Source organism: Vipera ursinii (genome assembly GCF_947247035.1).
Source record: "Vipera ursinii genome assembly, chromosome: 4".
In the NCBI taxonomy this organism is placed as follows: Eukaryota; Metazoa; Chordata; class Lepidosauria; order Squamata; family Viperidae; genus Vipera; species Vipera ursinii.
Window position 1 is genome coordinate 98,118,470 of NC_139514.1, and position 27,278 is coordinate 98,145,747.

General features: G+C 40.4%; 1 protein-coding gene across 2 annotated transcripts; it reads left to right on the plus strand.

The window, feature by feature from the left end:
• Nucleotides 1-27,278, plus strand: SLAIN1 (SLAIN motif family member 1; the record flags this gene model as incomplete). 2 transcript variants are annotated; one of them, XM_083362497.1, is made up of 8 exons in its annotated part: nt 1-479; nt 5,315-5,454; nt 11,811-11,954; nt 15,479-15,628; nt 17,653-18,003; nt 20,155-20,310; nt 23,523-23,835; nt 27,203-27,278. In XM_083362497.1, the coding sequence occupies 8 exons, from the start codon at nt 1-3 to the stop codon at nt 27,276-27,278; spliced, it is 1,809 nt and encodes a 602-aa protein (XP_083218623.1). The 2 variants fall into 2 exon arrangements, with proteins under 2 accessions (XP_083218623.1, XP_083218624.1); XM_083362498.1 differs by lacking the exons at nt 1-479; nt 5,315-5,454; nt 11,811-11,954; nt 17,653-18,003 and having other exon boundaries at nt 15,568-15,628.

Genomic DNA, 27,278 nt, shown 5'->3' on the forward strand with positions numbered 1-27,278 from the left:
ATGGAGGCCGCTTTGGTTAAACCGATGGTGGCGGAGGTGAAGCCCGGTGCCGTGAGCGCCGAGCTGGAGGTGAAGAAGCTGCAGGAGCTGGTGCGCAAGCTGGAGAAGCAAAACGAGCAGCTGCGCAATAGAGCCGCGGCCACCTCCCCTTCTTCGGCGCCTGGACCGAGCCCCAACAGCCCTCTCCAGCCGCGGCTGATAGCCGCCGCCGCCGCCTCGCAAGTCCCCCGCAGCAGCTCCCCGCCAGCCGGCAGGTCGAGCCCAGCGCCAGCTCTCGTCTGCCAAGCCGAGCCCTTCGTCTACTTCAAGCCGTCCCCCACCGGGGGACCCCACGAGGCTCTTGCCGCCGCTTCCATCCTTCTGCCCCCGGCCAGCCTTTTGGATGAGGTGGAAATCCTGGATCTTCGGCGGCTCAGTTGCCCTGGCCGGGAGGAAAAGGAAGAAGACCGGCCGCGCTTCGAGGAGGAGGAGGAAACCTGGTGGGTATCTTTGCCGACCGCGTCGCAATTTTTCCGCACAAAGGGTTTGTCTCTCTCTCTCTCTCTCTCTCTCTCTCTCTCTCTCTCTCTCTCTCTCTCTCTCTCTCTCTCTCTCTCTCTCTCTCTCTCTCTCTCTCTCTCTCTCTCTGGCGCTTTCCCCCCCCCTTTCTCCCCCCTTGCTCCTCATCTGACAAAAACCCCTTCCTCTTTTTGTATCCAGCTGGCGCTTTCCAAAGCTCGCTTTTCCACCATTAGCTGCCCAATCCTCTTGGATTCGGATTTCTTGGCTTTTTTTTCTTTTGCTATTTAGATCAGGCCTCCCTCTCCGAACATCTCCGTTTTTCTCATTGATTTTTTTCTCCCCCCAACCATTACTTTCCAAGTCCTCCATTTGCTTCCAACCTGCTTTTTGCCTGTGCGGTTTTTAAAAACAAAGATTTAGAAACACTGGCCTTTAAAGGCTTGTCTTTGTACTTGATTGGTGGATAAATCCCACGCATGAATGTGCATCTGCATTTAAGGATTGTTTCTGAAAATGGGCACGAGTATAAATTCTTAAAAGAAATGTAGCGTGAATCGAGCCACTGGAATGTGTTAGTGTTGCATTCTTTGCTGCATTGCCTTGAGTATATTGGGCAAAATGATCGTGGTTGCAACCCGTCAAGATTCTAGGTTGAAGCTGATTGAAATAGGACAGTTATGAACAGCGTGCTGTAATGTAGGGAAGAAATGATAAAATGGGGAAAGCTGGGGATTTCAAATAAGCCAGTCTGGAGCTCGTGGTTTAGCATATATGTTTGAAATGGAAGTAGAGTTGAAAATGAATGGGTAATACTGCCTCAGTGGGAGGAATGAAAGCTTATGGCTTGGAAAAATGCATGTGGATTTCAGTACTGTGGTCAGCAACCCTCGTGGTTATATGGCCCTCCCAGAATATTTCTGAACAGATACAAAGCAATAAGGGTGCCTGCAAAAATAATGAAAATGAAGGTGGTATTTGAGATATATTGCAGAAAAAGTATAAACTACAACAGTCAGCGAAGCTGATGGGCTCTTTCTCCATTGTTAGAAAAACTGCAGTCATTTAGGAGAAATCCTTAGCCCTTTCAGAAGGAGTAGAGAAGTTGGGAAAAGAGTACTGTTTCATACTTCTTCATTTTCTTACAACCATACCTTCTGACACTGCCTCTTGTGAAATTCAAAATGCTTCCAAAGAAAAGTACATGTAGATTTGTGTGGAAAGAAGAAGCATCATTCGCTCTTTCCTATATCAAATACGATTTATATTTCAGTTCCATATTCCTCATTGCATCACACAGTCAACACATTTTTTTTCAGAATCTCAGCTATTAATTTGGCATTATCTGTATACAAAAGGACACACTTCTAACATTACCACAAGCTTTCATTAGTTATTTATCCATAAAGGACATTACATATAATTGTATTACTCTTGCACAATGTTAAACAATTTGCTAAGAATTTCATGTTGTAAAATATTCTGGAATTTAAGTAATCCATCTGGGTAAATAAAAGGCATCAGTATCAACAAATGGAACCACATTGGTTCATCAGAGACATTTTTTATCATCAGCTGCAGTCTCTAAGAAGTTGAGTAATGTTTAAAAGAACTCAACACAGTAGTCCTGAAAATCAACAGAAAAGTCTCCCAGTGCTTGTGAATCTAATTCTAACCATACCATGAAATGAAATTAGCTAATGAGATACAGAATGTCAACTCCTACATTTAACTTACCCAAGAAATCAGTGTTGTACACCCAGTTGATTAAGAGATACCATGAGGAAGACAAGCGGCATTGATCTTTAAACATTTATCTCTACCACCCAATCATCTAATATATGAAAAATACCAAAGTACTTTCAGCACCATGGTCATACCAGCAATAACTTATGGCTGCTAAGTGCGGAGCATAAGAAAATCTGAAATAGAGAACCTTTGAGTACACAGTACAATAAGTGGTGGAAGGTAAATATTACTGTATAAATTTCACTCAGATATCAAATCTGAAATGCAGAAATATAAATGCAGAACCAATTTGAAGATGTCATCCAAATGGCACAGAAAGAAATTAAGAATAGGCAGGAATCCCAAAGATGCTTTTTTCAGGAGGCAACTGGACTTTCCTGTGTTTCTTTTGAAGATGTTTTGCTCCTCATCCAAGAAGCTTCTTCAGCTCTGACTAGATCAGGGGTCTTCAAACTTGGCCCTTTTATGTCTTGTGGACTTAAACTCCCAAAATTCCTGAGCCAGCGTGCCTGGTTGAGGAATTCTGGGAGTTGAAGTCCACAAATCATAAAAGGGCCAAATTTCAAGACCCCTGGACTAGATGGTGGGGAGTGGAAGGATTTATATTACTTGCAGACAGATGATCATTTGCATTCCTTTAGAGCAGACATGTCAAACTCGCAATGTCACGTGACGTCACGCAACATATCAGGACTGTTTTGCCATTGCCGGCAGTGGGGTGGGTGCGGCTTCTGCGTGACGTGTCCAGCCCACAGGCCAGCAGTTTGATACCTCTGCTTTAGAGAGTCATTGAAACCATTTGGAGGTTGACCTGTGTCCTCGGGGTCACCTGAGTGGTGCAAATGTGTGTGTTTTCTGCCCTACGTCCCTTCACTGTTGAAGGCAGATACAGGCTGTTGGGGATGAGTCTGTGCTCTCTGTATCTCAAACTGAAGCACAAATGGTTCCTGTAGTCTGCATTGTTTTCTGGAAATCCATTCATACTCTCTCACCATACTCTTCAATGACTGTCTAAAGGAATGCAAATGACTATCTTCCTGCAAGCAATATAAATCCTTACAGTCCCCACCATCTAGTCCAGGGATCAGCAACCTGAAACAGTGAAAGAGCCACTCGGAACCGGTTCCCTCACAAAAGGAAAAACTGGGAGCCGCAAAAAATGTGTGCACATGCACGTACATGCGCGCATGCGCAGAACAGGTTTTGACTGAAGAGTGGAGCCAAGGCAAGATATGCACCTACCCTGCATATTTGAATTGATTGGTTGAACTTTTTTAGTCCCACTTTTTTTTGGACTGCACATGTCAGAGGACTGGGAGCCGCAGGAGACGGCTGAAAGAGCCGCATGCGGCTCCGGAGCCGTGGGTTGCAGACCTGTGATCTAGTCAGAGCTGAAGAAGCTTCTTGGATGAGAAGCGAAATGTCTTCACAAAAACCACAAAAAAGTCCAATTGCCTCCTGAAAAAAGCACCTTTGGGACAACCAGTGCTTTTTTTGTAAAAGAAAAAGGTGCCGGAACTCACACATGTCATACAACCTGCCTTGCCTACCCTACAAGGTTCCATCCAAAAAAGGTGCCGGAACTCCATTCTGAGCGTTCTATGACAAAAAAAAGCCCTGGGGACAACCATACCTGGATGACTGAGAGTCCCCATAGGAAATAGGCAGGAATGTTTTAAATATGCAAAGCAGTGGGTGGCTTTGGTGTGGTAGTCCTTTTAGATGCTCGCAGGATTGACTACCTCTTAGTTGGAGAGATGAAATAAAACCTGGACCCAGATAGAATATTATAGCATTGGACTGTGTACAACACAAACACCTGTTGATCTTATCATTTCTAGCAGTGAACCTATCTAAATGAATGGACTAAAGTACTTAAGAAATTATTTTACTTTTTGCCTTTTCTCATACATTCTTTTTCCCCCTCAAGCTCCCCCTTGTCATTCCTATTCTCCTCACTCGTGTTTCCTTCACTAATCACCTTAAGCTTTTATCTTAATCAGTCAAATTAATAACTATTTTAGATTTTATTCCTTTGTTGTGTTTCTGTATGGTTAGATACATGCCTTAACCACATATTCAAATTAGACTTTGCCACTCATAGTGGTTTAGGTAAGAATTTTAACATACAATATTTAATAAATAGTAGACTAGGTTATTGTCAGCCCTTTGAGGTTGTCCAGATCAGGAAACAGACACCACAAAAGACTACAACTATACTGAGATAGGCTATTGTAATATCAATTTGCAAGCCTGACTGCATTTTCTCTTCCTTTCCTCTTATATTCCAGGGAATCAGGGAGGAACCAGAATGAGACTTCCTAATACTTTTTCTGTTTTCTGGAATGAAAGCAAGTTTGGGCACCTGTCATAATGGGTTCTGCATAATTGAGTCCCAAGGAGCATGTCATCAGTTGGCAGTCCCTTCATGCTCACTAGAAATCTAAATCCAGCCCTCCTTGAATTCCATTGGCTCTTATCTACCACCAATTAACCTTGACCATTAGTAGTTCAGATTCTTATAAAGAGATAAAATGGAATAAACTTGCACTAATCTGAACAACCTTGGTTCCTGATTTATTGCGCCTAACAACCTCCACTTGATTCCCTTTACAACCCTGGTGACTCATTTTACGATCATTGTAAAACTGTTGTAAAATCGAGTCCAGTCATGTGGTGTCTTGACTTATAACCACAATGGCTTATGATTAAAATTCTGGAACCCAGAATTTTAGTCATAAGCCATTGTGGTTATAAGTCAAGGCACCACATGACTGGTGCCACGATTGTTAAGTTGAGGATTTACCCGTAGGGTATTTAAGTTCAGTTCAAGGCTTGCTTAACTATTGGCTCCTATTATTTCACTTGATGGACTGTTATCTCCATTCTTGGAAGAATAAATAGTTACATGATCTTGATTTACAAAAGACTAAAACTAATGTTGTTTAAAATATGCTTCAAACATTGTATAGTTTTAGGGCTTGTAATTCATCTTCAAACACCAAAGGTAGAAAATTACAGCTAGCATCACTACAAAGAATAAAAGTTTTTCTCTGCTTTTATTTAGGTTATATGCTGCACCCGGTAAGGGTATCATGCAGCAAGAAAAATCACTGACTCCTCTGCAGTGGTGTCGACATGTTCTGGATAATCCAAGCCCTGAGATGGAAGCTGCAAAGCGTTCTTTGTGCTTCAGGTTGGAACAAGGTAATTCCAAGTTTCTACTCTTAAGATTTGTTTTGGGGTTTTTTCAACTAAACCTTTTCTTATTGATTTTATTAATTAGAGTAGGGCTTTTCAACCTTTTCACCGATTGTATCACTTTTAGGATATGGCAATATTCGAGTACCACCTAGCAAGGTGTCAAAAACCTGGTGACCAAAAAAAATATTTCAAAGTTGCAATTGAACTGAAATGACTCATGGCCATTTTTTACACTTATGACCATTGCAGCATGCCCAGGGCCATGTGATTTATATTTGGATTCATATTTATGATGGTCACAGTGTCCCAGGGTCATGTGATCCCCTTTTGCAACCTTTTGACAAGCAAAGTCAATGGCAGGGCTGCTGGTGGCCAAGTGCTAAGGCGGGACTTCCTCCCCCGCCTCCCTCTTTCTCATTCCCATCTCCTTCTGAAAGAAGAATTTGGGGGGAAAAAACCATATTTTCCCTCTTCCATATATTCATCAAACAAGGAAAAGCCTCCAGAGACAGAAAAGACATGCCGCTGAGGGAACTTGCTTAAAAAGGTTCATCCCCCTTTAAGAATTAGCTACTGGCTAAAAAGGAAAGTTAAGAAGCCGGCAGCCAGCACTTAAGGAAGAAAAAAAAGATGTAGTAAATACTGGCTGCCGGCTAAGGCAGCTTCCCCAAATGGCTCCATTTATAAGTAAAGGAATGCTGCAGACAAAATCCATTCAGGAGAAAAATACTTCAAAATCCCTTGCAGCAAAACTTACAGCTAACAATAGCAGAGCAATAGAAGCTAACACGAGACATCAGCCATCAGCCAAATAGAAATTGCCAAACACATTCCTTAAGAACATAAAGCCCACATTGCAGAAATCCCAGAACTTCAAAGTCACAAAAGCACATAAGAATCGTTCCACTCTCCATCTCCCTCCCTCCCTCTGTGCCTCACCTCCCGCCGATGCTGCCTTTCTTCATTCCTGGTGGAAGGCGACCCATCCCTGCTGCGTTTCTTGCCTCTTTGTTGCCGCCAGCACAGGTGGCTGCCACAGAAGTTGTAGATTGGCTCATGGCCGGCCTGCTTGATCTCCTCTCCTCTCCCCCCACCCACCTCCTCCTTCTTTCCCTTTGGTGCAGCTAGAGCTGACTCCACCTCCTCCCAAGGCTGCCTCTTTTTATCTCTCTCCGTCTCCCGCCCAAACTGCCTCCTTTTATAGCCTCTCCTGTCTCCGCCCCTCTCCTCCTTTCTCTTCCGGGTGAGCTGGAAGTGCCGATCCTGGGGCCTTTGCCTCGCCCCAGCCACTCTGCAGCTCCAGAGGACTCTCTCACAGTAAGTCCTGCGCTGCGCTGGCTCGTTCCCTCCCCCACTACAGTTGGCTGGGCAGGGCCACATATCACCTGCCACGTGCTAATGTACCACAGGTGGTACGCATACCACCAGTTGAAAAGCCCTGAATTAGAGATCAGTACCAGTATAAGATTAGCCATTTGAATGTTCTTCTATATGGAGCTGTCCTTATAAATTTTATTTTTTTTTATAAAACAAGGGTTAGCAATTTGTGTGACTCTGGAATTTTTCTGCTTTTCTGTCCCATGATTTTAGACACATATGTAAGCTCTTTGTTATGTTTTTGATACCCTTTATCTTTTGGAAAGACAGCTAAAATCTGATGCATGTTTATAAAGTGTTGTTTTCATTTGAATAATCACTGTCATTTTTAAAATTCCCACTTAACTTGTACAAGAATGTGTGTGTTGATTTGTCAGAAAATACCTTCAAATGAATAGAATCAGATAGAAGGTTGGTTCAGAATGATTGTTTGTAGAATAAGTGCAATATTGACACTATGGTGAAATGATGATTGTGGCAAAGACCAAGGAACCAATTAGTAGACTGGTTCCTTGGAACCTGTATGAATAAGGAGATAATGAGAGGTCACCTGCATGTGCTTTGGACAGTTATTCCTTGCCAAGAGACAAGGGCAGCAGTTTTTATAGGTTTGAGCAACAGGGGACAAATAAGTTAGCCATCTTTCTCACAACCATAGTATAGCCTTTTAAAGGACCCTAAGTTAAGAAATCTTGCCTTCTAAATACTTTCAGAAATTATCTTTTAACTATCTTAAAACTATTAGAGACCTTCAGAATGACATGTTCGAAAAGTGTTCATTGGGTGAGTTTATCTTCAACTTTGAACAAAAAAAAGCTAATTATAAGTATAGAAAATCAAAGCATCTAAAATAAACAGCAAAATATCGTTTTGATTTTAGAAAGTTATAAATAGACTAAAAATCCAGGTACATTTGGAACATTGAAACTTTTACAATCAATATTTGGAATTAATTAAAAAGAACAAACAGCTTCTTGTGGGGAATGGATCTCTTTTGGCTTTTGGAAGACATAACAGAGATAAGTAATTGCATGATTTAAAAACTGGACACTAGAGGAGATTAAAGATTTTAGATACAGGAAAATATGCATGCCTATAAAATACAAAATGTATAAAATACAACAATGAAAATACTGAAGGAGTCTTGAAGAATGAAGTGAGAGATTAGTAGGTACAACCTCAACAATGTCAGAATTGGTATCTGCTTCTATGGAGAACTGACAGGCCAAGAGAATTACTTGGAAAAGGATGTTTCTCTGGATCTACAAAAGAAATTGGTTGATGTTTTAAAATTCAAATAGAAAATACAAAGGATAAACCAAGAGAGAAACAATCTGATCTGTGCACCATATTTCTTTGATTAAACAATGCAACAATGCCATCTATCAGGAATCCGAAAATGTGCCTTCCCTGTAATTGCATTTCCCCTTTGGAATGAGGTTCCCCTTGAGATCCAAACAGACCCCATCCTTCTGGCATTTCAAAGAACTCTTTGGTGAAGATGATTGAAAACCCCCTTCTTTTTTTCTTTTTGTTCCTATCTGGGTTAGATGTTTTTGCCAAAATTCGTCCAGCTTTTTTGTTCGTGTGACAATCGTGCTTTAAAATTTGTGAACCCTTTTGAACTGTTGCTTAAGAAAAGATTTATACAAGCAAAATTTATCCCTCTTTTTAAAAGCTGTAAAGTAAGACATCTGCATATGTTTTAATTTATATTGAAGGTCTAATTGCCTGTTATTTATTTTATTACATTTATTACATTTATGAAGATGAAAAGGCATCAAGAAATCATAAATAATATTCACAAAGAGATAAAATGTAAAAACAAATGAGAGTGATTTTAACAGGGAAGGAAATGAAAATGCAGTTAGCCAAAAGTCAAGATGGTAGCTATAACTGCACAAAGTCCTGCACAAAATAAATATATATTTTTAAAAGGCCAGCATTCAATAGTTTGGTTACATCTACCATCTTGCAAACGTGCAGATATCCTGCTTTTGACTGGCAACTCATTGAAGTAGAGATGCCAACAAAGGAAAGATTTAAAGAAAAAGAAACAAATACGTTTCTACAAGATGACACTCAAGACAGGATAGGAAGTCTGTCAGTCTCTAGACTGGACATTGCATCAGCAGGAGGGAGACTCTGTAGAGTAGGGGTCTTCAAACTTGGCCCTTTTATGACTTGTGGACTTCAACTCCCAGAATTCCTCAGCCAGCATGCCTGGCTGAGGAATTCTGGGAGTTGAAGTCATAAAAGGGCCAAGTTTGAAGACCCCTGCTGTAGAGTCTCAAGAAAACTGAGTGAAAAGCTATCTAAAGGGAACTGCTTATCTAAAGTTAGACAGACTAGTGAGCTATGTGAAAGCAACTTGAGCTGAAGGTAAGGAAGACAGAAAATTAATGAGTGGAAACGTACTCAAGTTAGATCCTACCTTGCCCCCAGACAGAGCATCCCAAACAGATTCAAGTGCTATTGTGTGTAAAATGTGAGCAAAGCCATGAAACTGATGTAGAAATTTTTAGGAAAGGGAATGTTGACATTTAGTTTGGCATAGACTTACTCCACCTATATACTGATCAACTGGGGACAGGGGCAACAGATGTAGAAAACCAGTTTGGTCTAGTGCAGACATGTCAAGCTCATGACGTCATGTGATGTTGCGCAACGTATCAGGACGGTTTTGCCATTGCCGGCAATGGGGTGGCCGCGGCTTCTGGATGATGCGTCTGGCCCGCGGGCCGGCAGTTTGACACCCCTAGTCTAGTGGTTAAGGCACCAGGTTAGAAAGCAGGAGGTCGTGAATTCTAGTTCTGCCTTAGCCATGAAAGCCAGCTGAGTGACCTCGGGTCCATCCTTCTCTGTCAGTCCACCTCACCTCGCAAGTGGTTGTTGAGGGGAAAATAGGAGGAGGAAGGAATATTAGATATATTTGCCACCTTGAGTTGTTTATAAAAATAATAGAGGTGGGATAAAAACAATAAAAGAAATAAATAAAGTAACAGTCAGTGGAGGAATACTGCACTTTTATCACTTTTCCTAAAACACGTTTCATACCTCATACTTTCACCACTTCCTTCCTCGGTTCTATTCTGAAATTACTTCTATAAGAAGAGCAGAAGGTTTTTTTTCTTTCCCTGTGCCTACTGAAAGCAGTCCTGCTAAAACTGACTGGAATACATTTCACATTTTCCCTAAGAACAGTGGAAAGTTCTAGAACATGCTTTGTCCATCCTCTTCCAATTTTTTTTTTTTTTATAAATGCTGTGCTTTTATTACTGAGGTTCTTAGAATCCCAGCTGCAAAAACAGTAGCTTTGTTCACTGCGGGTCTTCTCAAAGACATAATTGTGGCAAAATAATGAATGATGTTTACACATGGGTTGCACGTGCATAACAGGGAGATGGCCTTGGATCAGATTGTTAGGACACTGCATCTGACACCAATCAAAGGCATAAAAGACCTTTTTCATTTTAAAGGCATTTATATTTTATGACTTTTAATGAAAAAAACAAAAGATTGAAATTTGTCTTAAAAATGGCTTTTGCTTTTCTTGGGTTTTCTTTTAATAAGATTACGATGACATGTTAAAGTGTTTCTCATATATGTGCATGCATAATTTAAGTAAATCATTATTATCATTAAGTCCATCATGAGCTGTATACCGATCTGGCATTTAGCATGAGTATAATTGAAAAATGTCTGCTCTGGAGTGTGTAAGGTAAAGGTAAAGGTTTCCCCGCACACGCGTGCTAGTCGTTTCTGACTCTAGGGGCCGGTGCTCATCTCCGTTTCAAAGCTGAAGAGCCAGCGCTTGTCCGAGGACGTCTCCGTGGTCATGTGGCCGGCATGACTGGACGCCAAAGGCGCACGGAACGCTGTTACCTTCCCACCGGAGTGGTCCCTATTTTTCTATTTGCATTTTTACGTGCTTTCGAACTGCTAGGTTGGCAGAAGCTGGGGCGAGTAACAGGTGCTCACTCTGTTACGCGGCACTCGGGATTCGACCCGCCAAACTGCCGACCTTCTGATCGACAAGCTCAGCGTCCTAACCCACTGAGCCACCGCGTCCCTTTTCTGGAGTGTGTACATTTATATTAAAAATGTGTATTTATGTAACTTGAAATTTCACTTTGGTGAAAAGAAGAAATATTTACATCTATTGGCTTAAAAGCTTAAAAAGGGGATGCAATTTGTATTGGCTACTTGATGAGTGAATCTGTGGTTTATCACAAAATTTCACTCATTCAAGTTTATCATTAAGAATTAATCCAAATAATATTGTGTTTCAAAAACCTTTCCTCTGTGATACTTAAAAGCTCACTAATACAGCATTTCTTTTAAGCATTTTTAAAACATGACTTTGATATTCTCAATACAAATACATTGATTTTAGTCTTTAACAAAAGTATAGCTTCTAAAGTTCTTGTGTATACTCATTTTGTCCATAATCAGAATATTCTCATATCCTTTATCCATAATCAGAATATTCTCATATCCTTTATTTTTCTGATAAATTTCAATTTAAATAATTTGTATAAGTAAATGTTTGTACCAAGGGGTGTTTAAAATGTTCAACGTTAGATTGTATTGTATGGGAGATTTAAAAAAATAAGAAAAACACTTTAAGTCTATTCCATTTTGATCCTTTCCCTTCATAATGCGGTTCTTTTTTATTTATCTTACACAGGGTTTTTCCCCTCTAACCTATAGAAAATTATTGTCCTTCTATCAGTCCAGTGGGATAACTCCCATGAAAATGGCATCTCGTTTTGATATGAGACAGGCAGCAAATAAATTTAACAAATCTCTCATACATCATTTGGTTTGGGAATAAAATCTACTGTCTCCAGTGAGACTTATCTCGCTAGAAGTACATATAACAATACTGTTTGATCTTTCTTATGATATTAACTTCCTAATAGATATGCATTCTGCTACTAAATACAAACTGATATTTTCTTTTCTGTGCCCACTAACAGCTACTAGATGGCGGAGTCTCTTCTCTTCATCCTTGGCTTTTCCTTATAGTCCTGTTGCAAGGTTTACTCCATATAGCAATAGCTTTAACAGTCCTGCGTTCCCTAAAACCTTCAGCAAAGCAATATTAACACCTGAACAAACAGGTAATGCCTACTTTCTTACTAACGTAACAGTTTAATATTATCTAAGCCCAGGCCCTGTAGGTTTACAGAGAGGGTTTTTAAAGACTAATGATGATTCAATCCAGAGTAGTAATCAGGAGATTCTAGTCCTCCCTTAGGCACCGAAGCCAGCTGGGTGGCCTTGGGTCCAGTCATTCCCTCTCAGCTTTAATCAGCATCAGGTTCTGCCACAAATTAATATATAAAGAAAAGCCATCGTGGATTGCTAGATTTGCTGTAAAAGCTAAGTAAGTGCAGTGCAAAATATAATAATAACTGATCCTGCAACCATCTGAGACAAATGCTGAGAAAAACAATATTAAGTCATCTGTTCCTTGTTGAGGAAATGCAGCTGATGTCAGCACCTGATAAAAGTTCAGATGTCTGGCAACTGGTTCATATTTATGACAGTTGCTGTGTCCCAGGGTCATGTGATCATCTTTGGCAACCTTCTGACAAGCAAAGTCAATAGGGAAACCAGATTCACTTAACCACCAGGTTTCTAACTTATCAACTGCCGTGATTCAATTAACAACTGTGACCAGAAAGATCGCAAAATGGGGCAAAACCCACTTAACAAATGTCTCACTTAACAACAGAAATTTTGGGCTCAACTGTGGTTGTAAGTTGAAGACTACCTGTACTGGGTCCTTGATCCTTAGGTCTGTTTTGTCAAGCTGAAGTTGGGGACTGGACAAGGAGTAGAAAGGACCAGTTTATTTATTTATTTATTTATTTTTGGGACTTATATGCCGCCCTATCTCCCGAAGGACTCAGGGCGGCTAACAACAATAAAATACAGCGATACAAAAGTTAAAAAGAATTAAATTAACAGCCCCAATAAAATAAATTTACAATTAAAAATTAAAAAACATTTTAAAAATCCCTGTCGTCAGTCCAGGTCAGCTTGATGAAAAAGGAATGTTTTAAGGCCATGGCGAAAGGACCAGAGATCCGGGGCCATCCAGAGCTCAAGGGGGAGTTGGTTCCACAGGGCTGGCGCTCGCACAGAGAAGGCCCTCCCCCTGGGGGTCGCCAGCCAACATTGTCTAGCCAATGGCACCCTGAGGAGGCCCTCTCTGTGTGAGCGCACTGGGCGATGGGAAGTCGTCCCCGGCAGCAGACGGTCCTGCAAATATCCCAGGCCTAAGCCATGTAGGGCTTTAAAGGTAAGTACCAGCACCTTAAATCTCACCCGGAGGACAACCGGTAACCAATGCAGCTCACGCAGGAGGGGTGTAATATGGGAGTATCGGGATGCTCCCATCACTACCTGCGCGGCCGGATTCTTACAGAGTAGCACTGCAAAATTTAGTACTTATTTAAATGCACAAACTGGAAGCAGAATGGAGCTGTCCTCTTCTCTGATGCCATGTGCCATATATGCCTATTCTGTGAAGTCCATATATCCCAAATAAATTTTGAGAAAGCAACTTGTTTTACATTACTATACATGTAGAGGCTCAAAATTCCATTTAGAATATGGGAAGTAGAAGATTTAGCTACCCTCATCATTAACCTACACAAGAGTCATGGCTCATTAACAATTGGGAAGAGGAGAATTAGCTTCCTTAATCTCCTGATGTAAGATAGTGGTCTATTAAATGCAACTTGGTCCTCTGGCTTTGAGACATCCTTCCTGAAGTACAGCAAAAGACTCAATATGGTAATCTGTGAGAATTTCCCCTTCATTATTTTATTTGCGATGGTATGTTTTCAAAAGGAGATTCTTCCACTTTCTTCTTTCCCTTGCTCTTTTCCATTTCATTTGAAGGGTCCTCTGAGAATTTTTTTTGTAAATGCAACTGTTATTTGTGCATTTCACTGAATAATGAGACACAATGCCTCCCTACTCTCATGCCCTACAATTATGTGCTATTGTCATTGTTACAATCTTCAGCCAGCATGTTGAGAAGCCTCTTCGTTTACAGTTGCAGTGTATAAGCTATAAAATGCATTCTTCCTTGAAATCCAGTATACAGTATTTGAGAAATGCCAGTTTGGGGAAATTTGAAGTATGATCACGCAGTAACATTTTGGATTGCTAAAATCTCATCAGATACGAACATAGGTTAGGACATCCTATGGAAGCAATACAGGTAGTCCTTGACTTACAACAGTTCATTTAGTAACCGTTCAAAGTTACAATGGTGCTGAAAAAGGGACTTACGACCGTTTTTCACACAACATTGCAGCATCCCTGTAGTCACGTGATCAAAATTCAGATGCTGGGTACTGGTTCATATTTTTGATGGTCCCAGGGTCAGGTGATCCCCTTTTGTGACCTTTTCACCAGCAGAGTCCAGAGGGAAACCAGATTCACTTAACAACCGTGTTACTAAATTAACAGCTTCAGTGATTCACTTAACAACTGTGAAAAGAAAGATCGTAAGATGGGGCAAAATTCACAACAAAAGTTTCACTTAGCGACAGAAATTTTGGACTCAATTGTGGTCGTAGGTTGGGGACCACCTGTACTTTGAGGGCCTGTGCATCAATCATCAGGCTCAATAGAGAAGTCTGTCAGAAGGAAGTGCAAGTTAGAGATACGGTAATTACAGTTATATGAGCAAGAGCTATTCAAGGCACCAATTTAATTGTGATTAGATTTTTTTTGTAAATAGATTGTTAATAGATTTTTGTAAATAGATTTGAACCATTAATTGAATAATGTTGTAAAATTTGCCATTACTAACATTAAATTTTTAAAACAAATGTTTTAAAATTTCAATGTTAGTAATAGCAAATTTTGCAACATTGTTCAATTAATGGTTCAAATCTGTTTACAAAAATCTATTAACAATCTGTTTACAAAAAAATCTAATCACAACTAAATTAGTGCCTTGAATAGCTCTTGCTCATAACTAGGAATAACTAGGAATCCCAAATCTAAAATAAATCTGTACTGCAGTTTTTATTTTTGTTTCTTTGTTCTACTTTTTAATGTAAATAAATTATAGGGTTCCTATTTGTATTGAATTAATGAATAGGGATCAATACAATACCATTTGTAAATCCATGCTGTTTAAATGGACAGCAGTAGGACCGAATATTTGAAAATGATTGGAAGAAGTATTTTTAACCACTCACAAGCCTTTTATAATTATTTTCTGTACTCTTCTAAACTTGCAAACAAATTCACCTGCTTTAAGAATTTTCATGAATCAATTCAAAGCAGCAGCATCTTTTTTGTCAGGTTTGGTCAAGAGGATCTATTTAATGAATAACATAAAATAGTGGTGCTCAGATGTGGTACAAGCACATTCCTAATCACCTGCAAAGTATGCACATCCTTAGGTGGCAGAGTGTGTGTGTTTGTACACTTTCTATAGTGTCCTTGAGTCTTTCTTCCAAATGGATATTTATGATATCGGGATGATGTAGAGTAGACATAATGTATATGACAGTATATAACTGTAAATATACTGTATGTTCTCAGTTTATTAATTTATGAGTTAGTGCTGTTATCTTTATGAAATGTTTATGGATTTAATGTTTTTCAATAGATTGCATTTCTAGAAGCTCCCCTCTTAGTCCCCAGTCATCTCTGGACAGTGAATTGAGCACTCCAGAATTAGAAGATGATTCCATTTCCATGGGGTATAAACTACAAGACCTCACAGATGTCCAGATCATGGCTCGGCTACAAGAAGAAAGTAGGTTGAAATTTTTATTTTCCTTCTTCTTTTTTTGTTGGGGGAGGGGGGTTCGTTTTGTTTTGCTTTGCTTTCCGATTAGGGAAAAAAGGCTTGATCTTTGCAAAATAATATGATTTTGCAGAATATGAGTTTTCAAAATTATCTAATTAAAATTTGAGAATGTGTTTTTGGTTTTTAAGGGAAAATGGTGTTCCCATACTACTTCTCTGTAGCTCCTTAAAATATCTGCATATGTTCACAAAATTGTATTGCTTCTCTTATGACTGGTGCGTTCTCTGGAAAATAGGTGTGAAATTCAAGGAGTTGTATACTGGTGTCATGGTTCCGACAGACAGAGACAAATAAAGCAGAACTCTGAGGCTTGGAAATTCCTCATAGAACATGTTTATTAGTTACAAAGTATCGGCATGATCAAAAGTGAAACCAAGTCTGAAATTCCCACTAAAAATTTCCCAGTTACAAAGTATAATATCCCACCCACAAATCTATGCCATCAATATGTTCCCCAATATATTCATTTGGCAGGCTTTCTTATACAACACCCAGTCCCTGATAGTGGGAGCAGTAGATGACTTTGGTTCCCACAGGACAGAAGATTATTTTGACTAGTGAAGCACCTGGGCAAGCCCCCCTCCCTCCGTTCTGTGTGGCAACCTAGAACGAAGAGAAAGATGGGCTGCAGCCAAGTTCATTGTAGAGTTGACACTGGTACTGTATATACACAGTCATAAATTTCCCATTTGCCTTTGCATATGAAGTACTTCACAGCTTTAAAAATGATATCTATTGTAAAGACTGGGGTTCTGGGAAAGGAATGGAACAGAGAGTGAATATAAATAATCAAGATTTGGCAGGATAATTGGTTCATAGCTTATCTCATTAAATGACAACCTGAGTGGAAAGAAACCTAGAAAGAAGTGGGTCAGCTGCCACCTCAATTCACTTGTGGTTTGATGCCAAGTGGTGACAGTCTGCCATGGACTCGGGGGATGGTGGATGGGAGCCAAATGGGATAACTCACCGTGGCCAACTTATTGCAAGCCAACCTGCCATGGCCAACTCACTACAGCCAACTCACCATGGCCCACTTGCCATGAGACAATTCACCATGGCTAGCTCGCCTCAGGACAATTCACCATGGGACAATTTAACGATTCAATTTAATTTTTTAAAATAAATAAAAATTATTTTAATTTTTGTCATTCACATTTTGTTTTATCTCTCCTTTTGTATTCTTTCTTTAACGAGTCTATTCCACCATTTCTTTGATATTAGTGTATCTCTTGCCATCCAACAAGTTGTCTTACGGTGAGTTGGCCATGGCAGATTCTTCCGTGGCATGTTGGTCATGACAAGTTGACAGTGGTGAGTTCGTTGTGGCAAATTGTCATAGACCTGGATGGGAGGGGGGGATGCTTGGAGGGAAAGCGAAAGTAACTGCTGCTTGGGGAAAATGAGAGTAATTGCTGTATGTCCCGAGAATGCTGTTTCAAGGTCAGCCAGCTGGGAGAACACAGCTGCATATCAAACTACGCTTGAAGTGACCGTTCTGAAAACATCTTGCTTGAACTTGATTGGTCATAGGGGGATCAGCGATCGGAGGCAGTTAATGGAGGGAAAAGTTGAACTTAGGGATTTTGGCGCACGATTCTCATTTCTGGCTATGCACTGCTGCAATGCACTTGACTTCTAATAAAACTATACCTTTCACAACAAACAGAGCCAAGGATCGTTTGTATTTAGAGGTTTGCGTTTGCGGCAGGCCTGACAAAGTGTTTCAAAGACAGATTGTCTTAATGAACTTGGTATAAATAAGGGTGGGAAATTTCCTCTTATGGTTTCCAGGAGAATGTATTTACCCATACTCATATTAAACAAACCTTACTGAAAACTGTGTAATTCTTGCTTCTTTGATTTTGATTTGTCTGGCAAGATTAAAATAATAATGCAATGATATTTATATTATTAGTAGAAGTACGGTTTTTACCATTTTGTATTCTTGATCCTGTTTTCCTTTACAGGCCTGAGGCAAGACTATGCTTCAACTTCAACATCAGTGTCAAAAAACAGTTCCAGTGTATCTCTTCCTTTGATCAAAAAAGGGACCAGTGGTGATCAGGATTTTGATCGTTATAGCCTTGAAGATGAGGAAGAAGAATTTGACCACTTGCCCCCTCCACAGCCTCGGCTCACACGTTGCTCTCCTTTCCAAAAAGGAATTCCCCATTCCCAAACTTTCTCCAATATACGGGACTGTAGGAGGAGCCCAATTTCCCCATATTTTCCCTACAGTAATAACAATCAACAGCAGCCATTTTGTTCTCCTCAACCCCCAAATCTTCTGGAGTCACAATCAACCAGAATTAATGGAGGTAAGAGTGGCCCTTTGTGTATCCTGTGTTTTTCATGACATCAGTTTCAATCTGATCCTGAACAGACTATCATACTAGTGGGCTGTTGTTTTTTTGATAACATACCTTAAAATAATTCATAAAGGCTTAATATTCTGGAAGTAGTTTCCTTCTTTCCATATATAACCCATTCTTCACATTTCTTCTTTTTATTTCCCCACACAAGTTCACATTTTCTCTTCCATAAGAAGAGGATTCCTGTGTTTAGCAGTATGGATTTTGCTGTTTCAAATGGAACTTTTGCAGGCCTGGCACTCCCAGCCATTACAGTCATACTAAAAGGGATGGGAGTTGTTGTGTACATAGTTATAGGTATTTGACAGCTCGGCGCCCGGCAACAGCAGGCAGCATCCGCATACGCTCTGATTGGCCGGTCAGTTTTAGCGGGAGATTCCAACACGAACGATTGGCTAAGAGCTCGCCAGCCAGAGTATTTAAAGGGCTAAAAGGGGCTGCGTGGCTGCGTTGTGTCAACTACAATAAAGCTGAGTTGCTGAACCTCTGGCTGTCATCTGTTCCCTCACGGTCCAGCCACGCTATCTAACAGGAGTCATAATCTAATATAGTTGGAAGGTATTAAGTAAGGAAGGTTAATTTAAATGACAGATCAAAATCCATGCATCTCAGTAAACTGCTTTTCTTGTTGGGGTGATCCTGAGTAATAGATGCTGCTGGCTCATTGATTTTTTGTTTGTTTTGCATTAAAAAATTATAGCGAATTTGTCATCATTTCTTTACTTATGGGGAAAGATAACATTCTTTTAATATATACTGTGTTTCCCCGAAAATAAGACCCGGTCTTATGCGGTTTTTTTGCCTCCAATAGAGGCAATAGGTCTTATTTTCAGGGGCTGTCTTTTCCACAGTCTCACCTTGCGGCAGTGCCACCAACAGTCCTGCCCAGCTGGCCCACTTCTACAGCTGAAGGAAATGCCTCTGCAGCTGAGAATGGATTTCCGGCCTGCATTTTACCATCAGAGGCCTTCCAGAAAGGCCTCTGCAGCCATAGCTCAGTTCTCGGCTGCAGAGGCCTTTCTGGAAGGCCTCTGATGGCAAAATGCAGGCCAGGGGGTGCTGCAGAAGAAGTGGGCTGGCACAGCGAGGCAGGTGTCAATTCATGGGAGGCCTGGCTGCAACAGTAAGCAGGTGCAGAGCGCATGGGGCAGTTCCATCCCTCCACTAGCTCGATTTTTAGGTGTGCGCCTCACCCCAAAACTAGAATTTATTTTGGGGGTAGGGTTTCTATTAGGCCCACCCCCAAAAAATCAAGCTAGGGCTTATTTTCAGGATAGGTCTTACTTTCAGGAAAACATGGTATATTACAGTTTTTGAATACACGCGGCAGATATGTCAAAAGTACTGACAATAGGCATGTAAATTATAGCTAGCTGTAATTTGAACTATTTTATTTTATGTTCTGAGAAGTTATTGCTTATTTATACATAGGATATATATCATTTTGTCTTCCATCAGGCCCATACAGTTTGAAACCTGCTAAATCTGTTCACCTCATATTGTGACTGTTTTTGGACTACAGCAGAGTTAAAGTCCTTTCAGTTGATAGGGCAAAAAGCATGACTCTTGAATACATCTGACTTGGTTGGTTAGCACAAATTTAATGTTCAAAGTTGGGATGGCACAAAAATTGAGGTAGAGGGTAATATATAACCTTTTCTACCATTCTTCCAATCAAGCAAGTTAGGACCAGAAGGGAGAGGAAACATGAAGTAAGGAAGGTTGAGGATGGTTGGGATTGAACGGAACTAGCTTCAACTGGTGAAGATTTTCTGAACTGAAAACTTTCAGAGCCACATAGTGCAAATCTCTCCTGTTTCTTTTTTGGAATATTATAATCACCATTATTCCCATCCCCAAAATGGGATTCTAGTGTAAAAAGAATATTGTTGGAGTTTTCTAAGGTAATGTTATTGCCATAGGAATTGGCATGGCACAATCAAAGGAGATAAGATTTTGCCATTATTAGTTTGACCAGATGCATCCTTCTATAAATCCCATATCCATTGGTCCTTTTGAATTGATCCGAAAGAACTTTCTCTTTGAAATTCATGCTTGATGTTTTCAAACAATGCAAATGTCTTACTTTTGCTGCAGACAAACTCCGAAGAAGCATGCCTAATTTAGCTCGAATGCCAAGTACCCTTACTGTCAATACAAACAACAGCCCTGCAGGTTCTGTGAGGAACAGCCTAAGTTTTGATTCTAACTTGCATGGAGCCAGTAATGGGGTATCCAGAATGCAGTCTTGCAGTAAGTATGTGAATGTTCATGTTCTTTTTATTTATTGAAAGCTGTTTGATTGCCATTCTTTCCTAATCTTGGATCTTTTAATCCAATAGTTCTACAGCTCCTATGGCAAATCATTAGGACGGATAGGAACAACCAAGGCCCTGGATTTTAGAGAGAGAAAAACTACTTTAGAATATTTTACATTGTTCTTGCTTCAGGTAGTTTTTTTTCTTTTCAGGATCACTTTAAGTTTATATATGTTGCTTTCAAAAAAAGTGCAAGTGATATGACTTTTTCCCCCTCCCTCCCTTCCTGAGGAAATGTTTCCTCAGAGCAGTTGATTCATTATCAGGAACGAAGGGTAGCGATTGTCTCCCAGGGTGTCAGGGTGACTGAAGTCCCCCTACAGTGTTATATTTCTTGCACATCTTATTTAACTGATTAGCAAAATGTTCTGTTTTCTCTGCTTGTTTGGGTGGCCTATAGCAATATCATTTCTTTTCCCTCATATATTCACCCAAATGCATTCAAGAGGGCTTTCATCCTTGGTATCATGTATTTCTATAGAGGTAGAATGATTACCTACATACAATGTGTGTAAGTACCTCTTCTTTTGTTGGGTGTGTTTGAACAATTTATATCCTTCTGGCAGCATGTTCCAATCATAGATTCCAACCCACCAAGTTTCTGTAATGACAACAATATCATACCTGCCCTCATGTATACCTGTCCTCATGCCCTCAGGTTCTCCTGTTTTCCCCCAAAACTCTCAGCATTAATGTGTAGGCATCTGAGCTATTTATGGTTGACCCTGTACTTGTTTCTTACCTCTTCTGCTTTATACCTGAATTCTCCTTCCTTCTCGCCACTTCCTTTCTCATCATCTAATTTGTTTTCTTGGGGTTTGGTCTTAAAGCTTGGCCACCCTCTCTTTCCCTTTTTAGTTTAAAACACTTCAGATAAGCCTGGGTAGTTGTTTTCCAGTCTTTATGAGGTGCAGCTCTTCTTGTAGGTAATATAAACCATCGTCTAGAAATGCAAAGTTCTATTAATGACGCCATCCCTTGAGACAGAATTCTTGGCTCCTTTGTTTGGTATTGATCTATGGTTGGCAGTATGGAAGAGAAGAAAATCTGTATCCTGTATTGTTTCCTGTTTAGTTGCTCATAGTTGTGAACTGTGGTGGCGCAGTGGTTAGAATGCAGCATCACAGGCTAATTCTGCTGACTGTCCGCTGCCAGCAGTTTGGCAGTTCATGTCTCACCGGCTCAAGGTTGACTCAGCCTTCCATCTGTCCGAGGTCAGTAAAATGAGGACCCAGTTTGTTGGGGGTAATTTGCTGACTCTGTAAACCCCTTAGAGAAGGCTATAAAGCACTGTGAAGCAATATATAAGTCTAAGTTTTGTTGCTATAGTTCTGAGATATTTCCAGGCATTTGGTTGTATCATTCATCCCAATGTGAAAGAGGAGAAAGGGATAATAATTGGTGGGCTTGATTATGTTGATAAGCCTCTCTGACACATCTTTTTATCTTAGCCCCAGGGATACAACTTACTTCCCTTAATTCCCTACTAGTTATCTGGTATACAGATTGAAGATTCTGTTCCTCTGTTCCTAGGCAGTCATTAAGAGTTAAATTAATCCCTGATGGTGCAATGATTAGAATGCAGTACTGAAGGCTAATTTTGCCGACTGCCAGCAGTTCAAGTCTCACCAGCTGAAGGTTGACTCAGCCTTCCATCTTTCCGAGGTCAGCAAAATGAGGACCCAGATTGTTGGGGGGCAATATGCTGATTCTGTAAACCACTTAGGGCTGTAAAGCACTGTGAAGCAGTATATACATCTAAGAGGTACTGCTATTGCTATTAAATTGAGAGAAACTTTACTTTTAAGATTTATATTCAGAAAAATGGTTTAATGGAAATTATTTGGATCTCATTTTAAATGTACTTTTAATTTCTGTCACTAAAAACAGGATTCCAAAAAAATACCCAACAAGAGGATTTTTCTATTTTCTTTCTATGCATTTATTGTTAACATACTGTAGTTGTAAAATTTCCGAACACAGGAAGACTTTATCTCCAGGAGACACCGATCCAGCAAGATTGCAAAGAATGATGATTGTAGGACTTAGTACTTCAAGTGCATATAAATTCATTCCAGATTCAGTATTATTTTATCATTACTTAAAGGATGCTAGGAGGTTTTATGCTTCCAACTTTCAAGTTGTTTGGCATGATTTGGATAAGAAAATATTTCAATCCAATGCTATTGTTAAGTACCATCTCTTCACTTTTTCTCCTCTGTAAGGGTTTTAAAATAAGTATCTGCAGTTACGAAAAGATGACTCGTGCAGTGTCATTATGACACAAAGCTCACCCTTAAGTATTTGCATCACAACTTGGGCTTCGGTTGACAGGCTTTGATATAGTATACTGTATGTTTTGTCATCTGCTCCCCTTTCCTTCCGCATGGATATACATGTCTGAATTTCATAGAAAAAGGGCCAAATAGGAAAGAACTACATACCGTGTTTCCCTGAAAATAAGACTGGGTCTTCCTTTCTTTTTTTTGCCTCCAAAAGAGGCAGAGGTCTTATTTTTTGGGGGGTGTACTACTCACCTCTGGCACTGACAGCCCAGCCCAGCAGATCCACTTCTTCTGGGGCTGAAGGAGCAGCTTCATTCTGCAGTAGCATTCCCGCCTGCATTTCACAGTCAGGTCTTTCCGGAAGGCCTATGCAGCCAAGCACCGAGCTATGGATTGAATTTAGCTCGATCCTCAGCTGCAGAGGTCTTGCAGAACCAAGTTATGGATTGAACCTGTAGCTTGGTTCTTGGCTGCACAGGCCTTCAGGAAAGGCCTGAGACTGAGAAATGCAGGCCTGGCTGCAGAAGACGCCTCAGAAGAAGTGGGCCGGTGAGGGGAGGCCTGGTTGCAAGGTAAGTGGGTGCGCATAGGGCAGATCCACACCCACACCATAACTTGATTTTTAAGTGTGTGCCTCACCCCAAAACTAGGGCTTATTTTTGGGGTAGGGCTTATATTAGGCCCACCCCCCAAAAAAAAATCAAGCTAGGCTTATTTTCGGGATAGGCCTTACTTTTGGGAAAACAGGGTAATAACCGTGCTTACTTCCTCATCTTAATATGAAGAGTCACTGTCAGGAATTATTTAAATTTCTCTTACATTATAGCTCTCAATTAATCTTTTCTATTTCTCCTCTTTTTAGTTCCTTCACCAGGGCAACTTCAACATAGAGTCCACAGTGTGGGACACTTTCCAATATCTGCTAGGCAGCCCCTCAAAGCTATGGCCTATGTGAGCCCAACCGTTCAAGGGAGCAATAGTGGCAGCGGCCTTGCATTGTCCAGCAGCAGCAGCAGCAGCAGCAGCAGCTTGCAGATGCACTCCAGCACAGGCATCCCAGTGCCAAACAAGATTGCAAACACAAGCATTGTAACACGTAGTAGTCTTCCTAGGCCTTCCCTGGCTATAGGTGGAAGCAGTATACCTAGGAGCAAAATTGCACAGCCAATTCGAAGGTAAGAATACATTTGTTGAAGGAGAAATTGAGCCTGTAACCTTTAAACAAGAATTCCCACTCCCTGAAGTTCATTTTCATGAAGTCTAGAGATGCCTAACTGAGTAAGAATTCTCATAAATCAAGTGTCCTTTTAAATTTAATCTTTGGGTAGGGTAGGAGTGTGGTGTCCACCAGATTATGATGGATTCTAACTTTGAATTCTAATTCTAATCTTAAATTGTACCAATAAGGAAAGCCTACTACAGGTCATTTGAATCAGAGCAAAATATAAACTAAAGATCAGCAGTCTCCACCCTTTCTCTTAATATGAGCCACTGCTTTTCAGGGAAAGACCTTGAAGACTATTTTTTAAACTAGGTATTAGTAATGTGGCACTTAGAAGCATTGTGCACGTCTGACCTAATGGCATAGCGTTCCAAAATAATTCATTTTCATTAAACTATCTAAAGTATTGTAGAATGAATGAATCACACAACATTTGCTACCTCACCTGAAATCTCATTAGATTTTCAGTGAGAAGGCCAAAAACATGCAATTTGTGGCAATTTCTTCGTATTTTGGCTTATTTTCATCATATGTAGGCTTAAATCAGGACTATCTCAACTGACAGCAATATCTAATTAGCCATATCTTGGATTGGATACTAAACAGATTCATGCTTAGCTAATCCTTAGATAGAAAAGCCCAAGAATCCCAGGCTTCTAGATTAGATTGGAAAGTTGGGGAAAGCAGTGGTAAATCACTGATAAAATGTATTAATCAGAGCTGAGCTTGACTTGAAGTAAATTTTTAACCAGTGATCATCTCCAGTATTCCCAAGAACCACCAGTAGCTGCCATGCCACAGGCCAGTAGGTTTTTACCAGTACATTATGTATTATGCACCACTACTTTACTGCTCTATGGAATTCAGTCCAGAGAAATAAAAATAATGAGAAGTAGTGTATAAGATTATGAAGTATTTCATAATGCTTTGGGAAATAAATAATAGGTTGCATGGTGCTCTGCCATCAACCTAGGAAAACGCTGAAGCATTGTTTCATTATCTGGGAAGTTGGTGAGTATATTTAGTTTACTATGTTAAGTACTCGAGTAAGTTATGGCTTTGTATTTTCTCCATAAAAGAAAACTTGATTATGATATATTCTAAATAGAATGTTGGCCTGCCAGAGTATCACAGCTTTATTTGAGTCCCAGTAGAAATCACATTTTGCTTTGGTGGAAGGACACTTTTGCAATGCTTTTTCTGATGAAGTATATATGTGATTGAGAGACCTGATTGAAAGAGCAGGGTTTCTGATACCAAAATAAGCTCTCCCACTCCTTTTCTTCAGGTAGTTTTCTGAAATAAATAACTTTCCACCCCCCTCTAAATTCCATTTTTCAACTCTAATTAACTCCCTGCATGTTAACATACATAGATCATCATTTACACTTGACATAAATGGGTACCCATCATTCAGATTGACAGCTCATTGTCTGCAGACTCATCTCTGGCATAAACATATTTTAATCTTCTTCTGTCATCTTCAGTTCCACCCAAAGCTTTTTGTACTGATGAGAAGGACCTATCATGGCACCTCCTCTTCATTATGCAGTTCTAGGAGCATCCAAGCAATTGTTTTCTTCCACTTGCCTATAATTTAATCCAGCTCAGGCTTACCCGCTCGTATTGGGTTTATTGAAGCCAACAAGCCACCTCTAACTTTAATTTTATATTTGATACTGATACTAGTCTACAGTATATGCATCCCTTTTAGGGAAGTTTCCCTATGAGAATCTAATCTTCTCTCAGCTTCTTATCAAAGCAAACACAAACTGTTTAGTTTCGGCGTCAGCATGGGTATGAGGTTGTTATTCACATGCTATGTTGGAGAATTGAGTCATCAGAGATTTACACGCAAAAGATGCAAAAATTATTCCTGGTATCACCATTTAGGAAGTAACAAGTAGTAGGTAATGGGAAACATTGATATCCATGGTAAATAATGTGTTGAATAGTTGTCTCAATTGGTTTTTGCTGTTACCCTATTAATTCTGGACTGCCTTTGGTTTTATAGCCAATAACTTCGTGTTGGCAAGGTATGAATTCTTTTAACTGAGTAGTTATTTGACATTAGCTATTGTGATGTCTTTCCTTGGAGAAAAGGATTGTTAACTCCTAACTTTACTGATTGAATAAACAAGGAGACCTTACATTAGAATGGCAGAGAAGTTGGCTTGGAACATAAAGGAAGGGGCACAAGTAAAGAAACACAAGAGATAGTAGGAACTGCTTTCATGACATATGAGATATATGTCTTGACCTTTCAAAGAGGATGGTGAGGAAGTGGAGTCAGAGGCATCTAGTTCTGATACTGGTGATCAGTGTTCAAGCCAAGGATTCCCCTCTGGCTGAGGCATATTCAGTAAGGGGCCCCGTACTCAGTTTCTCATACTCTGAAGTTCAGTCAGAAATGCTAAGCAGAGGCATGTGATATAGACCAGCTAAAATCTGCAGATCTGTGACTTGCCAAGAAACAGACGAATAGAAGTGCAGGCTCTCACGTGTCTTAGTAGTTTATTGGAGGTTTAGGACAATCAACCGCGCTTGCTTGGCTGCTCCTGCTTCGCCCCAGGCCCCCTCCTGCAGAGGACCCACTGCGAGTATTCATCCTCAGCTGTCTCTCCGCTGGCACTCCTCCCCTGCCACTGGTCCCTCAGTGCCTGGAGTGCTGGCAGAGGGGCAACTGAGGATAAACACCCGCAGTGGGTCAGCTGTGGCAGGAGACCCCAGAATGAAGCGGACATGGCCAGATGGCCAATTGTGCCCATTCTGCTCCTTTGAATGGAAGTTCAGCATGCCCCATCTATTGGCCTCACTCCCTGGAATAAAGTGCCAAGAACAACTTTTCTGTTGTGTTTACCCCATTGTATTTTGCTTACACATCTGGATTCCACCTCACAGTGTCTCCCCTTGGATTTGTTGATTGATAATTGAATTTCTGGTCTTGCCCTATGTTAAGCCTGTTGACTACATTTAAAGTAGCCAGCTTAGGATAGTGGTATCTTCACCAAATCTTTCTTTCAATGATGCTAGAAATGAGAGGGTCATCCTGTGAGATTTCATCTGAGAGGTACATCAGCTGCAACTTGTGGAGAAGATAGCAATACATGTATACTTATTTCAGTGGTGGGATTCAAATATCTGAACAACCGGTTCTCTGTGTGGATGCTGCTTCTGGAAGTCCATTCTGGGCCTGGGCAACAAAAAATTAGCTACTGGTTCTGCCAAAGTGGTGCGAACTGGCTGAATCCCACCACTGGCACATTTGTTCACGGAACTTCACCTTATTTTATGCTTATCTTGTTTCTTTTTTAAAACAGTTTTCTCCAGCCACCGAAACCTCTTTCTTCATTTACTACTCTACGGGATGGGAACTGGAGAGATGGCTGTTATTGA